The sequence below is a fragment of the Tachyglossus aculeatus genome, chromosome 24 (assembly GCF_015852505.1).
Source record: "Tachyglossus aculeatus isolate mTacAcu1 chromosome 24, mTacAcu1.pri, whole genome shotgun sequence".
NCBI classification, from domain to species: domain Eukaryota; kingdom Metazoa; phylum Chordata; class Mammalia; order Monotremata; family Tachyglossidae; genus Tachyglossus; species Tachyglossus aculeatus.
Window position 1 is genome coordinate 17094912 of NC_052089.1, and position 17375 is coordinate 17112286.

Genomic DNA, 17375 nt, shown 5'->3' on the forward strand with positions numbered 1-17375 from the left:
AATTTTAAGGTATTTCAGTGTTTAACCCTTGGGGATGTTCTTTTCCTCTGCTCCTCTCCAATCTCCATTATTTTCTCTAAGGTGAGCCTTTCAGGCTGGCAATTTATTTCCTTCAAGAGGGGAAAAAACACTGCTGGAGAGTGTTAGGAAGGAGAGTTATCCTGATTAGACTTCAGATCATAAACAGAGTACTCTAAAGGAAAGGATTGGAAGTACTAAGTTTAGTGTACTTTTTCCTCTTTCATTTTGAATGGAAAAATCTTACTTGAAACATCTAATCTCTGATTTTAGTCCTATGAAGGTTCATAACCTAATTCTGAAGATTCAAAAGAAACAATAATGGCTGTGCATGGACATAGGTTATGGATGGCCTAGAAATATCTCATCTAGAACAAAAAATACTATTAAGATAAAGCATTAGTAAATACAAAAAATGCAAGCACTTCCCCACCCCTGAAAGAGACCTAAAGTTCAGGCAATTTTTAAAAACACATCCATACAACTTTCTTGCCTAGGAAAATTTCAATTTTTTAGGAAGGAATCTAAAAAAAAAAAAAGTCACCCAAACAAATGGTTTCCAAAATTGAATAAAAATCAATGAAGCATCAACACACAATAACAGTCACAAACTCATTATGAACTCATGCTCTTACCTTTTATCAGGTATAAAGAAGGCTGTTCTTTAGAAACCATGGTTGGTTACTGTAAAATCATTTCCCTATAATACATTTATGAAGATTTTGCAGAAAACAAAGTTGAACAGAGAGAGAGTTTAGGTACAGGTACTCCTTACCCAGCATGTAATAAATCAGTCTGTTATAATTTGTTATACATTTTTTCCACAGATATCAACTAAATTGGGATTATTTTGCCACTCAGTCTCTTCCATCAGACTATAATCAGCCACCCACCCTCCTAACCATATTTACTTCCTTTGGCAGAATAAAAACTTTTTCAAAGTTAGTTAAAAGTTATGTCATAACTCTGCAGTCAGCAATAGTTATCACCACTGTTGAAAATACAGTACTGTGTTAATATTGACTTACAAGGCCTCTAAAATATGCTTTGAATAATTAATGGTCTTCGCAATCCATGGCAGATCTCCTTTCAGCCTCCCCTCTCCATTTATTTTACAATTGTCATCACTGTCAAACAAGTTCAAAGGAGAGGGAGACTAAGAGAAACTACTCATCTGGACTACAGTTACAAACAATTCAGTCATAACAATAAGAAAACAAACATTGGAGTACTATATCAATTGAAAGAATCAGTACCATCAGAATAATGAACTCAATCTCATCCCCCTGGCCTCATCATGTGTGTATATTTAGGTTTTCCTGTTCATACAGATATTTCAAACGTTAAAGATATATTATTCTTCTGACACACTTTCACTTCTGAATGTCTCTAGCATTTTACAGGTACTAAGAAATTAAATGTAAAAGACGGTTAGACTGTTCTCCAAATAATGAATTCAACACTGCTGTTGCATGTTCCAGTCACTTCTGTAAAGTGATTGGTATCAAAAATGTTTTTTTGTTTTGTTTTGTTTTGTTTTTAAATGGTGTTTGTTAATCACCTCCTATGTGCCAGGGACCGTACTAAGTACTGAAGTAGGCACAAGATAGTCAGGTTGGACACAATTCAGGTCTCACATAGGACACAAAAACTTAATCCCTATTTTACACACGAGATAACTGAGACATGGAGAAATTAATTGATTGACCAAAGTTACACGACAGACAGGTGGTATAGCCCGGATGAGAACCCAGATCTTCGAAGACTCAGGCCTGTGCTCTTTCAACTTTTCAACACTGCTTCTCTACAGTTCCTGTTTATGAACTGAATTTGTTTAATACGCCAGAGGCCAGAAACTGGAAATCCGGCTAAACTGCCAAATCCTTAGTAAATCACTTAAGACAATAAAATACCTATACAACCATTTGATGGTACATATTAATCTATTTCAACTCACGCATGGAAATATTTAACGATACTAGCTTTACTGAAAAATTCAATCCGCACAGTCCATTAATGTATTGTTTATTCTGTAATGAACTGGATAATAAACAAAGTTATGGAGTCCGGTTTATATGGTTATTTGATAGGCATGTTGGCAGCGATACCCAATAACATAATAACTAACTGAATTAAAGGACCCAATGTTGGCTTCATCTGCTTGACAAATGATATTGTTCAGTGAGGAAAAATTATCTCTACTGCTTTGGTACAATCATTCTCTAACAGAAACAACGTTTAATTTTGGTTAAGATATCTTACATTAAGTATAACCACATTACATTTTTAGATATTGCTTATTTGTCTGAGGAACGTAACGTATGCGCAACAGGAGATCCCTCAGGGACAAGTATTTCTAAAAGATAACAAGCTTTTCCTCATTTGGTGGTGGTGAATACATCACATTCATTTCCCTATAAACAGGTGTTGAAGTCAAACTAACTTTAATTTGCTACTTTTCTTCACAAAACTGATCCAATACTCTAGCTTCTTGGCAGAATTTCTAGTTTCACTATCATGATATCTGTAAATCATCCTGGAAGCAACAGATACTTGATTCATTAGCCACCCATTTTCACCAGATCATTGAATTTAAAACCAGTCATCACTGTGCCAAGCAGACATAGAACCAGCCATAAATCACTTGTACACTACATACTCTGAACCAAACTTTGCATTTCAATAGCCCGACACGCAATTCTTGTTTTTTTTTCCTCAGAAGCAGAGCATATTACAGCATGATGCCGTTTGCATTATCACACAGCAGGGGGCTATAGCAATGCCAATCCCGAGTTAATCCTAGCCCACCTCTTTACACATGGCGTTTACAGAAGCTGCCTTTTAAATTCTGATCTACACTCTGTGAATGCTTGACATTTTCAACTAAAATGTTGGCAATGCACTTTTGTCCTATTAAATATTTTAGATTTAATTGGTAAATGACTTTAATTCATCTTTTTCTGTATTCTACAGATGATTTTGAAATCCAGATGTTTAAAGGCAGGAAAGCTTTGTTATGTTTTAAAAGTTTAGCAAAGTAAAAAAAAAAATAAGGATGAAGGGAAATGGGTTGATTCATTTAAAGAAACACAATCATGAATCTTCTGAAGAACCATATTCTATCATTTCTGTAAACTTGAAAATTAGCCGTAACTTTGCATACATCTGCTAAGCAAAAGTCAGCTAAATACTGTGAACATTGAGGCCATCTCGAAATACAGTACTACTGCCCAGGATCTTTTTACGTTGCCTAGATTCTAAAACTGTATATATTATTCAGATCACATTTTCAAATGGCTATCAAAGCAGGTGAAGTTCTTCCAAAACGGAATTTACTTTCTACTGTCCACATCAACGTCGCGAGCCCACCGGCTTGAACCAACCAGGACCTTCCTGGATCGGGGGAGCCTCAGTGACACGTAGCAGAGACAAAAGACACCACCGACCACCAGGGTTACTGTGGAACGTTTTTATTTAATATTACCAGCGTGCAGTACCAGTCGGCTGGTCAAGGGAGCCCATTCTTCCAACGCTGCTTCTTTCTGCATTCAAGTACTTCTGCCTTCTGCTTTCAAGTGCTGCTCTCTTGCGTGATTCTTCTCAATGCTTGCTTCCATGTGATTCTGCTCCAGGTGCTGCGTTTGCCCTCTGTGTGGGCTTCTTGCTTTCTGCGTGCATCAGTGCTGCTTCAGCGTGCCTCCTCCCGATTCAAAACGACCACCTTTTATCTGCCTTAGGCATCACAACTCCGGATCTACGCGGCAGTCATTGACTGGTCCAGGCCATGCTCCACCCCAAAAGGCCAGCAATCACCTGGCTCAGGTAGAGCCTGTCAGGGCCTTCGCCAATCTCTTCCTTCTTCTTGTTCGCGGGATCACGAATAGTCACTAATAAGGCAGCTTGTTGTGGGCTCACCACAATCAATTGACAAATAGTATTTACCGAGTACTACACTAGGCAAATGATAAAGTACAACACAATAGAGCTGGTAGACACGATTGATCCCTGGCCACAAAAAGCATACAGTCTACAGGGGGAGGCGGACATTAAAATAAATGACCTCTAACCCCTCCATCCCCACCTCTGCTTCCTCCCACCTCCACCCCACCACATAACACACTTCCTAACTGGTTGATGACATTACACGGTAGGGTCTCAGGCCCTTCCCCCTCGGTACAGACCAATGAGAAGGGAACATGATCTTTTTACATTATAGGGCAGTTCTACGCTAAGAGGCCAGTTAGGAATATGACAGAGTGTCCCATTGGAAATGACAGATAATTCTCAGTCCTGAAGCCTACGGACTGAAGCTTGAAGAGAAGCAGGGTGGCCTTGTGGGTAGAGCACGGGCCTCGGGGTCAGAGGGACCTCGGTTCTAATCCTGGCTCCGTCACTTGGTGCTGTGTGACTTTGAGAAAGTCGCTTAACTTCTCTGTGCCGCAGTTATCTCATCTGTAAAATGAGGATGAAGACTCTAAGCCCCATGTGAGACATGAACTGTATCCAAAATGATTAGCTTGCATCTACCCCAAAGCTCGGTACAGTGCTTGACACACAGTAAGTGCTTAACAAAGACCACTGAGAAAAAAGCCAAGCCTTCAGGACTGAGAATCTGCACTGAGGAATTGATTCTAGTGATGGTGACTCATACTCCTTCTTCACTGCCAGGCATAGGAATAATCATTCGGGGGGGTGGGGGCAGGGGGTGGGTGTGTGTGGGGTGGGTGTGTGTGTGTGTGTGTACGCGTGCATGCGTATATGTATATATAGATATATATATAGACCATTTCCAAAGAGCCCAAAGCTCCTTACAGAAAGAGGATCATCCATTCTCACATGAGTCCTGTAAAGTAGGCAGGGATTATTCGTCCCACTTTACAAAGGTGCCATTTCCTTTCCATTCTAAGTGTCTCCAAAGGCTCCCTCTAGTTTGCCCCCCACCAGGGCAGTTTGTTGTGCTTTCTGGTGAACCTGTGAGGTTTGTCTTTACTTCTGAGTAATACATTATGGTTCATGAATTGAAATGCAGGCAATGGAGATTTTCCCTAGGTGACCTCTTATGCAAGGAGGGGATCAGGAGGGGCAGGGGGCGGGGAGAGACCAGTTAAGGGAATCCAAGACATCACCTCCAGGTTGTTCTTTACCTTCTCTCTATTCCCTTAAGCTGGATGTTATTTATTGGTAGGCTTGAAGTGTTGGAATCATAAAGCCAAGAAAATTCATTCACTCATTCAATCGTCTTTCTTGAGCACTTACTGTGTGCACAGCACTGTACTAAGCGCTTGGGAAGTAAACGTCAACAACATACAGAGACGGTCCCTACCCAACAACGGGCTCACAGTCTAGAAAGGGGAGACAGACAACAAAACAAAACATGTGGCTAGGTGTCAAAACCGTCAGAATAAATAGAATTCTAGCTATATGCTATAATTAGAGCAGTAAATATGTTCAAGCAAAATAGAGTAATAAATCTGTACAAATGTATACAAGTGCTGTGGGGAGGGGAAGGAGGTAGGGCGGGGGAAGGGCGATGGGGAAGAGAGGAGGAGAGGAAAAAGGGGGCTCAGTCTGGGAAGGCCTCCTGGAGGAGGTGAGCTCTCAGTAGGACTTGGAAGGGAGGAAGAGCGCTAGTTTGGCGGATGTGTGGAGAGAGGGCATTTCAGGCCAGGTGAAGGACTTGGGCCAGGGGTCAATGGCGGGACAGGTGAGAATGAGGTACAGTGAGGAGGTTAAGCGGCAGCAGAGGAGCACAGGGTGCGGGCTGGGCTGTAGGAGAGAAGGGAGGTGAGGTAGGAGGGGGCGAGGGGATGGAGAGCCTTGAAGTCGAGAAAATGACCACATTAGCTAGATTATCTAATATCTTTAGACCTTCGTCAGTTCGACTCTTGAATCCACAACTAAATAATGCAGAATCACCTTCCTGGGAGACTGGGAGAAAAGGGAAGACTATCATGGAAGAATAAACACAGCTGGTCAAGAACTAGCTTCAGCAGGAAGAGTGCGTATGAGCAAGTAGGATAAAGAAGAATGAGAGAGATAGGCAGGAATGACCAACATGGATGGATCAGGATTGCCCTGGGTCTCCTTCTGAAGATTTATGCTTGCTGTCAGAGGTCCCTGGCCACGATTTACATTGTGATGTAACCTAGTCCAGATTGGATTCAGATCATTCCTGGGAAATACCTGTAGGAACACTTGAGAGGCAGGGGTCAGGATTCAGGGGTTTAAAGCAGTGCGGTCTAGTGGCTAGAGCACGGCCCTGGGCGTCAGAAGGACCTGGGTTCTAATCTTGATTCCTCCACTTATCTACTGTGTGACCTCAGGCATGTCACTTCACTTCTCTGTGCCTCGTTACCTCATCTGTAAAATGGGGCTAAGACCGTAAGCCCCACGCGGGACAGGGACTGTGCCTAACCCGATTTTTCTTCTATCCAGTCCAGTGCTGAGTAGAGAACCTGGAACACAGTAAATTCTTTAAACGCTTAAATAATTGATATGACTATTAGAGAGATCGGAAAGTGGGAGGTCCTCCCAATTTCTACTGGCTCTGAGAAGGTCTTAGCTTGCTCTAAACTTCAGGCAAATAAGGAACCACTCAAACCAAGACAAAGCCCAAACTGGAACCCCACAGGGATCAGCCCAGCAGGATTTTCCTGGTCCCCAGTGGGTCAGCCTGGCACTTTAAATGGCTGATCCAATAACTACCTGACGGGATTTGTTCACAAAATAAAAGCTCAAAAGCGATGTCCCTAGGCCAGATGCCCTGAAAATGAAGACTGTTCACTCTGTGCCGTGTGTCTGTATGTGGGGGCGTGGGGTGGGGAGGTGTGGGAGACAGGGAAAGATGGAGAAAGAGTGTAACTCATGAATGAAACATGACTTGAGGAAGCTTAGGAAAAGCCTGACTCACCCTGGAATAAGGGGCGTTTGCCAGTACTCTTCCCATGGAAAACCTTGCTCTTCTTCCAACTCCTACCACCTTTTCAGGGTTAAACTCAACGTAATTGGAAAAGGAATTTCCCACAGCCCTCCCGGCCCCTGCTAAATCCGAGAGAAGACTGAACCTCCAGAATTGAGCTGGATCTGTACAGGAGCCGGAACAGATCTGGGTTGGGAGTTTTGAAAATGGCCCAAGCTGCTCGAATTCCCTCCACGCTCCGTCTCTTGCTCTCCGTAGGTAAAAATGTTACATTCTGTCTTCCAGGCTACGTGGCGCTTCTATCTGTGGTAGATGTGCTGAGTCGTTTTAAAGCCATCCATGAGCAAAACACCTCCTTCTCATCCTACTACCAACCTCCTATCACCAGCTATTAATAGGTCAACAGGGCAACCGGTCAATATCATTCCTTATGAGAAAGAAAGCATAATCACTAGTACAAGCTGGGATCAAATCGACACGGTCAGACTCCTCCGGCAAACACACCAGAAACCTAGTAAAAAAGGAAGAAGCAGTGATCTCAAAATCAAAAGCTGAGAACCAAATGGATTTCTCCCACAGAAACAGGAATAACCCTTTTTTTTAATCATACGGTAGAAAGAAAAAGGAAACACCACATCGATAAAGTATCAGAATAATGGTCCCAGGGGGTAACATTCACCTGGTCCCAATGGCTTCAGTGAGGATAATTTTCCTCTAGGAAAAATTGGGGAAGTTAGCTCTCTCCCCTTCCTTCACTGCACCCAGAAGGAGGGTGGAGGGGAAGCCGGCAAATTCCTTCATCTGTGACCAGGCTATACAGCTTTCATTTTACAGTTTCAGCGTGCCCTAATAAAACAGTCTGGTGGGGTGGGGAGGGATATATTCTGGGGAGTCCCTGCATCCCAAAAGCACTGCCCTCAGGCAAGACTAGAAAGGCTCAAGGGTGAGCTATTTGTGTGAGCAAGAACTACCCTTGCCAACAAAGTGGGACGTGAATACAGAGTGGTGCATGATAAACGGTAGGCAGCCATAAGCGTGGGAAGATGGTCCAGTAGTTTGGAAGAAAATCCTCTTTCCCTTCTTATGTGTACCGAGAGGAGCCTGATGTGAGGAACCCTTAAGCAGGCAGATTGGATACGGTTTGCTTGTGCCGTACACCGCATTTATTTATGTATTTCCTTCAACCAGCTGCTGTTTGCAGTGGTGCATTTTCTCTGGTATGCTCCCCCAAACTGCCGAGAGAAAGAAAGCATCTCTCTTCCATTCATCGGTTCGCGTACTTAAAATAAAAAGAAGCCAGGGTGGAGGGAGCGATGGGGGCCGGAGGAGAAAAAGGTCCAGTGCCCTGACTGCTGTCGACTGAATCTCCAGGGTGGAGAAAGTACATCGTCGTCCGGCTACCTCGATTTGACCGAAGTGGGGCTAGAGGAACAGGAGGGGGAGAGATAGCAGCAGACAGTTATTTTGCAGTGCACGGAATCGACGATTCACAGGGAAATGTAGACGGCAGAGAGGAGGCGCCCCCAGGTGCAGCCCGCTGCACACATGCCCTACAATAAATAATCTCCTAGCACCAGCTCCTCGCAACGACGCGCCAGGGCCGGAATCTACAGAGTGGCAGGGGAAAACAGATCCGGCAAGGTAAAATTTTCATCGCAATTCCCCAATTAACTGACTGTCATCCCCGGGCCACACAGGCTCACTCACATCCCCCGTCCCCGCCAAGGCTGGGCCGTGAAATGCAACTTGCTGAGCAGAGATCATCACCATCCATCGTATTTATTGAGCGCTTACTATGTGCAGAGCACTGTACTAAGCGCTTGGGAAGTACAAACTGGCAACACATAGAGATAGTCCCTACCCAACAGTGGGCTCACAGTCTAAAAGGGGATGCGGGGGACTCTGCCGGGCTGGGTATTTTGTTGGTTGTTTTTATATTCTTGGCATGCCACGGCCCCTCGTGTGGGCAGCCCTTCGTGCCACCCAGGTTACTCCAGGGGTGCGGCCCGGCGGGGCACAAGTCCCTAAGGGGCTGCTGGAGATGCGTCTTAAATGCCTGTCCTGCACACGCTGCACTTTCCATAAAATCGTCCAAGAAATAATAGCTTCTACAAGGTCACTCGGCTATTCATTCGGCGCGGTTCGTTCAGGCTTCTCGTTCCACCTGCCGCCGACTCGCCAATCAAGCCAGAGTCCCTAATCACCAATCCAGGGGTCAATGCACTTAAGGAGAACTCTCCAAACGATGGCTCCTGTTCCTCATTAAATCCTCCAAAAGCTGCGGCGGTGCGGGTGGGAGAGATTGCGTGTGTGTGTGGCCGTGGGGGAGAGACTGTGTGTGAGAGAGAGAGAGAGAGAGAGAGAGAGAGAGAGAGAGAGAGAGAGAGAGAGAGACAGGACGATTGTATAAGAGTATGCATGCGTGCTGGAGTGACTGTGGGTGCTTTTACTTGGAGATCCCGTTACCCAGAAACAAATACATCGAGTCCAACTTGTCTCCCAAACCCCCCGCCCCCTATCAACCCGAGATGAAGGGAAAGGTGTGAAACCAAGAGGGAGAGCTTTGCCACCAACTAAGGTAGCGGGCAAGAACGAGGCATCCCACTCGCCACCCCATCACCTCCATCCACCCTGCACCGCACACTGAAGCCACGTCTCCGTTCCCGGCACATCTTTCCCGTTACAGAGGGAGGGAGGGAATCAAACACCTCTCTCCACGGACCCCTCCTCCTCCTCCTCTATGCATGGCCATTTATTTTAGAACGGGCATCTCCTTCCACGTCCCCCCGCCCGCTCCCCAAAGGTCTGGGGAGAGTGCATCGCAATCCTGGGGTCAGCCCGCATCCAAATCCGGCAATTCGCAGAATGACAGCCTTTCGCGCGTTTCCCTCCAATCGATCAATCAATCAGTCCTATTTACTGAGCGCTTACTGTGTGCAGGGCACTGTACTAAGCGCTTGGGGATGGCAAGTTGGCAACATATAGAGACAGTCCCTATCCAAGAGTGGGCTCACAGTCTAGAAGGGGGGGGGGGGCAGAGAGCACCACCAAACGTATTAACAGAATAAAATAGAATAGATAGGTTTAAGTAAAATAAATAGAGTAATAAATCTGTACAAACATATATACAGGAGGTAAGACGGGGGATGGAGAGGGGGACGAGGGGGCTCAGTGTGGGAAGGCCTCCACCGCGGTGCGGTTGCATTTCACTCGAAAGGATGGTATTAATTAAGGCGAGAGGTGGCGGGGGGCTCAGCCCAGGACGCCGGCCGGCCCCCGGGGTGCGTTTCCCTCCTTTTTCCCCCCGTGGCCTCGCTCGCGGGCCCCCGGGGGAAGGGGCCGGCCGGGCTCGGACCCATCGCGAAGCGCTGCGCGGGGACCGGAGAGGCGAAGTTGGCGGGCGGGCGGGCGGGCGGGCGGGGGGATTACCTTGTAGCAGGAGCCCGCAGAGGCTGTAGAAGCGGAGGACGGCGCTTCGTTTCCAAATCATGGTCCGGGGTCGGGAGGCCGGCGGAGGCAGCCAAGTGCAAAGCCGGGCTGGGCTGGGCTGCCCCGGGGCCCGGGCTGGGACCCGCCGCCCGCGCCGCTGCGGGGCTGGATGCCGGACGCTGTAATCGTCGGTCGGTCGGTCGGTCGGTCGGTCGGTCGGTCCTCCTCCCGGGCCGGCGGCGGCTCCGGCTCCTCCTGCTGCCTCCCGCGGGCAGGGTCCCCCCGGGCCGCCGGACGGTGTGGGGCTCCCGCGGAGGATCCCGCCCGCCCGCCTGTCTGCGCCCGGGAAGCCGCGGCTCCGCTCCCGCTGCCGCTCCCGCTCCCGACACAAGGGCGAGCGCCGCGCCGCGCCGCCCGGGACCGACACCGCCCCCTCCCGCCCAATGGGAGCCCGCCCGCCCCGCGGCCCCGCCAATGGGAGCCGCCCGCCCCCCCGCCCCGCCCAATGGCTGAGCGGGGGGGGCGGGGCCTTCTACACTGTCAGCCCACTCTAAACTCTCAGCCCACTGCGGGGTAGGGACCGTCTGTATGTGTTGCCACCGTGGACTTCCCAAGCGCTTAGTACAGTGCTCTGCGCACGGTAAGCGCCCAATAAATAATGACGGCATTTATTAAGCGCTTACTCTGTGCCAAGCACTGTTCTAAGCGCTGGGGAATTTACAAAGGTGACCAGGTTGTCCCACGTGGGGCTCACCGTCTTAATCCCCATTTTACAGAGGCGGTAACTGAGGCCCAGAGAAGTGAAGTGACTTGCCCAAAGTTACACAGCTGACAAGTGGCAGAGCCGGGATTTGAACCGATGACCTCTGGAGGCCTTCCCAGACTGAGCCCCCCTCCCTCCTCTCCCCCTCGCCCCCTCTCCATCCCCCCCATCCTAAATAAATACGATTGAATGAATGAATGACCGTCTCTGGTGCCAACTTGTACTTCCCAAGCGCTTAGTACAGTGCTCTGCACGCAGTAAGCGCTCAATAAATACGATTGAATGAATGAATGAATGCCTCGGGCGGAGCGCAGGGCGGGGCGGGGGCTCGGCCGCGGGGTCCTGGAGCCGACCGCTCGTTCAATCGTATTTACTGAGCGCTTACTGTGTGCAGAGCACCGCACTAAGCGCTTGGGAAGTACAAGTTGGCAACATAATAATAATGATGGCATTTATTAAGTGCTTATGGTGGCATTTACTAAGCGCTTACTATGTGCAAAGCACTGTTCTAAGCGCTGGGGGGAATACAAGGTGATCAGGTTGTCCCACGTGGGGCTCACAGTCTTCATCCCCATTTTCTTTGGACAGCATTTATTAAGCGCTTACTCTGTGCAAAGCACTATTCTAAGCTCTGAGGAGGTCACAAGGTGATCAGGCTGTCCCACGTGGGGCTCACAGTCTTCATCCCCATTTTCTTTGGATGGCATTTATTAAGCGCTTACTCCGTGCAAAGCACTATTCTAAGAGCTGAGGAAATCACAAAGTGATCAGGCTGTCCCACGTGGGGGCTCGTGATCAGGCTGTCCCACGTGGGGCTCACAGTCTTCATCCCCATTTTCTTTGGATGGCATTTATTAAGCGCTTACTCTGTGCAAAGCACTATTCTAAGCTCTGAGGAGGTCACAAGGTGATCAGGCTGCCCCACGTGGGGCCCACAGTCTTCATCCCCATTTTCTTTGGATGGCATTTATTAAGCACTTACTCTGTGCAAAGCACTATTCTAAGCTCTGAGGAGGTCACAAGGTGATCAGGCTGTCCCACGTGGGGCTCACAGTCTTCATCCCCATTTTCTTTGTATGGCATTTACTAAGCGCTTACTATGTGCAAAGCACTGTTCTAAGCGCTGGGGGGAATACAAGGTGATCAGGTTGTCCCACGTGGAGCCCACGGTCTTCATCCCCATTTTCTTTGGATGGCATTTATTAAGCGCTTACTCTGTGCCAAGCACTGTTCTAAGCTCTGAGGAGGTTACAAGGTGATCAGGCTGTCCCACGTGGGGCTCACAGTCTTCATCCCCATTTTCTTTGGATGGCATTTATTAAGTGCTTACTCTGTGCAAAGCACTATTCTAAGCTCTGAGGAGGTCACAACGTGATCAGGCTGTCCCACGTGGGGCTCGTGATCAGGCTGTCCCACGTGGGGCTCACAGTCTTCATCCCCATTTTTTTCGGCTGGCATTTATTAAGCGCTTACTCTGTGCAAAGCACTATTCTAAGCGCTGAGGAGGTTACAAGGTGATCAGGCTGTCCCACGTGGGGCTCACAGTCTTCATCCCCATTTTCTTTGGATGGCATTTATTAAGCGCTTACTCTGTGCAAAGCATTATTCTAAGCGCTGAGGAGGTTACAAGGTGATCAGGTTGTCCCACGTGGGGCTCACAGTCTTCATCGCCATTTTTTCGGCTGGCATTTATAGACGTCTCTAGCTGTGGCCGACTTGGACTTCCCAAACGCCTAATACAGTGCTCTGCACACAGTAAGCGCTCAATAAATACGATTGAATGAATGAAATGAAAAGCACTGTTCTAAGCGCTGGGGGGATACAAGATGATCAGGTTGTCCCACGTGGGACTCACGGTCTTCATCCCCATTTGACAGATGAGGGAACTGAGGCTCAGAGAAGCGAAGTGACTTGCCCCAGGTCACACAGCAGACATATGGCGGAGTCGGGATTAGAACCCATGACCTCTGACTCTCAAGCCCGGGCTCTTTCCACTGAGCTACGCTGCTTCTGGACTAAGCACTTGGAAGTACAAGTTAGCAACATAGAGAGACCGTCCCGACCTCACAATGGGCTCACAGTTTTGTTGAGCGCCTACTGTGTGCACACCACTGCCCAGCTGTAGCCAACTCTCCCAGGGGAATTATGGAGACGAGAGGGGAAATATAATAATCATAATAATGATGATGGTATTTGTTAAGCGTTTACCAGGTGCCAAGTGCTGTTCTAAGTGCTGGGATAGATACAAGGTTAACAGTTTGTCCCACGTGGGGCTCACAATCTTCATCAGCTTGGCTCAGTGGAAAGAGAATGGGTTTGGGAGTCAGAGGTCATGGGTTCTAATCCCAACTCCTCCCCATGTCTGCTGTGTGGCCTTGGGCAAAATCACTTAACTTCTCTGAGCCTCAGTTACCTCATCTGTAAAATGGGGATGAAGACTGTGAGCCCCACGTGGGACAACCTGATCACCTTGTTTCCCCTCAGTGCTTAGAACAGTGCTTTGCACATAGTAAGCACTTAACAAATGCCATTATTATTATTATTAATCCCCATTTCACAGATGAGGGAACTGAGGCACAGAGAAGTTAAGCGACTTGCCCAAAGTCACCCAGCTGACAAGTGGCAGAGCAGGGATTCGAACCCATGATCTCTGACTCCCAAGCCCTTGCTCTTTCCACTAAGCCACGCTGCTTCTTGAAACATGCTTCTTAGAGAAGCAGCATGGCTCAATGGAATTCATTCATTCAACTGTATTTATTGAGCACTTACTGTGTGCAGAGCACTGTACTAAGCGCTTGGGAAGTACAAGTCGACAACATATAGAGATGGTCCCTACACAACAACAGGCTCACAGCCTAGAAGGAATGTGCATGGGTTCGGGAGTCAGAGGTCATGGGTTCTAATGTCATCCGGGTTACTTTGGGCAAGTCACTTCACTTCTCTATGCCTCAGTTTCCTCATCTGTATAATGGAGATGAAGACTGTGAGGGCCACGTGGGATAACCTGATTACCTTGTCTCCCCCACAGGGCTTAGAACAGTGCTTGGCGCATAATAAGCCCTTAACAAATACCATCCTTATTATGCAAGGGTGGAAGGAGGTTAGCATCGTCCCCACAAGTCCACAGTTCCAGGATTCAAGTGGTCAAGAGTCGCCCATCACGTGGGGATTGAGGGAGCTGTTTCCCTAGCATTAAACGCTCCAGATAAAAGGCCTATTGATGAAGATGTGTGGAAGCAACAGGAAGCCAAGAAGAAGAAGAAGAACTGTGGTATTTGATAATCACTTACTGTGTGCTAGACACTAATTGGCAGTACAAACTGCTGGGGAGATAGAAGCAAATCAGGTTGGACGCAATTCCTATCCCACAGGGGACTCATGGTCTCAATCCCCATTTTCCATATGAGGGAACTGAGGCCCAGAGAAGTGAAGTGACTTGCCCAAGGTCACGCAGCAGACAAGTGGCAGAGCCGAGATTAGAACGAATGACCTTCTGCTTCCCAGGCCAGTGATCTACCCACTATAATAATAATAATAATAATGATGGTATTTGTTGAGCGCTTACTATGTGCAAACCACTGTTCTAAGTGCTGGGGGGACACAAGGTGATCAGGTTTTCCCACGTGGGGCTCACAGTCTTCATCCCCATTTTACAGATGAGAGAACTGAGGCCCAGAGAAGTGAAGTGACTTACCCAAAGTCACACAGTTGACAATTGGCGGAGCTGGGATTAGAACCCATGACCTCTAACTCCAAAGCCCGTGCTCTTTCCACTGAGCCAGGCTGCTTCTCGCCATGCCATGCAATGCAAGCGCTTAGTCCAGGCTCTGCACACAGTAAGCGCTCAATTAATACAACTGAATGAAGAGAGAAGTCCTAGCCTACAGTGTCCCCTTTCAAGTTTTCCCTGGCCAAGATTCCTCAAAAGGGTGGATGGACTTTCACTGGCAGGAGTCTAGCATCAGGTTTTAGGAAGAAATCAAAGCTCAAGAGGGACGAGCAGTTGAACTACAAGGAGAATGGGGTAGAACCACCAGTGAAAGTACTTGAAAATGCATGGAACGCACAAGCTAGTGGCAAGTTTCTGCGGGACACACTACAGCCAGATTGTCATACATGAGACTGATAGGCAAGGGACCAGGGCATAGTTCCAAGAGTCCTATAATCCCAGTCTGTCCGTTAAAGCCTGCCTTTTGTTCCTGTGTTTTTCCACAGCACGAAACTACCAGTACCAAGAGGTAGATTAAAGACAAAAAGGAGCATCAAGGTGGATGCCATCACACTTGTCTCCCAACCTTTTGGTTCTTACTCTGCCACAACCTTTTCAGAATTCAACCCTTGCTGTTTAACTGCTCGTCCTTTCTTTTCCTTGTTTCCTTTTATCTTCCTCAATGCTCAAACCGGAGGAGTTTTTAAGTTCCTGGACGGGTTTTTAACTGAAATTATTAAGCCTTTCCAGGACTCCAATCAAGTCAAGATTCACCTGTGCGCTGACTCTGAGAAAGATTTTTTCCCCTTTAAAGTTAGGAGGGAACTATTCAGGTGCATACTCCAAAGGCCTCACAAGCCCGTGCCTCTCTATTGAATTGTTTTCTGGGTTTTGCCTTGAGCACCTGGGAGCAGACTTTGAGATGTGGAATTGGTTGGCTAGAGAGGATTTCTGGTACAGGGCAAACACAAGAAGTCTTCCAGTCAGGGCTGCACATACAGTAACCCAGGCAGATCATTTTCTCCTACTTCAGATTGTGAAATCACCTTTCTCATCACATTCCCTTAGTACCACGTTCCAGTCTCTCTCACCTACTGTTGTCTGGAAGTCTGACCTCCAGTGTGTAGTTAGGACTTCACTTACACCACCGTCTCAAAAAATTCTCACAAACCCATTCAGAAAGTTATTCCCAATTCCTAAGGCTACTTTTGAAACCTTTTTCTCTTATTCTGTTTTCAGAGAAAAAGAGTACATCATAATGCCCACTCTTCGATGCTTTCATTTTATTCTCTCCATTGAAAAGAGACAAACACTAATCACCATTTTCCAGAAGATGTACTTTTATCCATTCTACATTCAGGGGAGACTTATCAACATTGCTGCAAGTACCCAAATCTTTCTGATCACTTTGTCTTCAACACTGAAAAAAAAAAAACTCATTCTTGACGGGGAGGGTAATTGTTTTCTACAGTCTGTACTGGTGCTTCAATTTAATTAACAAATTACTTGATCATTTCTTTCTACTTGACCATACCAGTATTCACTTCACAAATCAGCAAGACATTTTCCTCCAGTTATACAAACACGGCCCAGTGTCTGTTATGAAGCCATTGCTCTCCTTCATGTTGTAAGCAACACTTTGGTTTCTACTGACTTCTTGCTTCCTTTTCACCTTGGCAAGACATTCCAGAGTCCCACAACCTTCACAAGCATGGATACCTTTCTGACATCTAACATCTTCTCCTGCAATTTGAGACCCGTTTGTTCTATGTACAGAGGACAAAGAAGATAGCCACTGAGAATCACAAGCACCCTAATATTTATTCTAAAATTCCATTTAAGGGTCCCTGATACCCTGCTCTGCTCTAGGTTATAGAAACCTCATTCTGTTAGACTTCCCTCTTAAGACTCATTTCCCAAACCCTTTAACACTCCTGTAATTTGTTTGCTCTTGTCTGGATTCTCTCCAAGTTCTGCCAATCATTTTTCATTTAGGGGAACACTAACTGAACACAGCATGTTGACAAAGTACTATCAATTCTGGTATGGAGAGAAAATTATCTTCTTGTTCAGAAGGGTAGCTTGTGAGACTAACTTCTAATGCATCAGAATGACATATTAGATTTTTTAATAGCAATACTAAACATAATGCCCACAGTCACCCCCAGGTCTTTTTCTGCCTTAATGGGATCCAAATCCGTCATTTCCCATGGGCCTGTTTGTATCTTCCACTACTAAAGGTACTATTAGGCACTGTCCTTTTTAAAATTTCATCCGGTTATAGTTATTTCTTTTTTCTAATTTGGAAAGGTCAATCTGAAGTCTATTCTTACCTTAAAAGGTCAGAGAATTCTAAGCAGATTAGGGATAACTGCAAATTTAATGAACAAACTCTTAATTCTATCATCAAATTCATTGTAAAAAAACCAATATAATATTCTGCACCCTGAAAGAAAGGGTGGTAATTTGAGAATGGGTCATTTTAGTCCTTTTGGATATGAGGCACTTTTTTGGGCAACTGTCATGGCCAGTAGGGT

The 17375-nt window shown here is 46.8% G+C and overlaps 1 protein-coding gene across 6 annotated transcripts in view; it reads right to left on the reverse strand.

Moving 5' to 3' along the window:
• The window catches only part of CADM2 (cell adhesion molecule 2), an 861189-nt gene that overhangs the window by 809070 nt on the left and 34744 nt on the right, over positions 1–17375 (reverse strand). For 5 of the 6 annotated variants that reach the window (XM_038766108.1, XM_038766105.1, XM_038766103.1 and 2 more), the window contains exon 1: positions 10367–10722. The exons of the other annotated variant lie outside the window; for it this stretch is intronic. In XM_038766108.1, the coding sequence (XP_038622036.1) occupies positions 10367–10427 (61 nt within the window). In that variant the 5' untranslated portion in view covers positions 10428–10722. Of the gene's footprint in view, positions 1–10366; positions 10723–17375 lie in introns of those variants that run through there. 6 annotated transcript variants of the gene reach the window in all.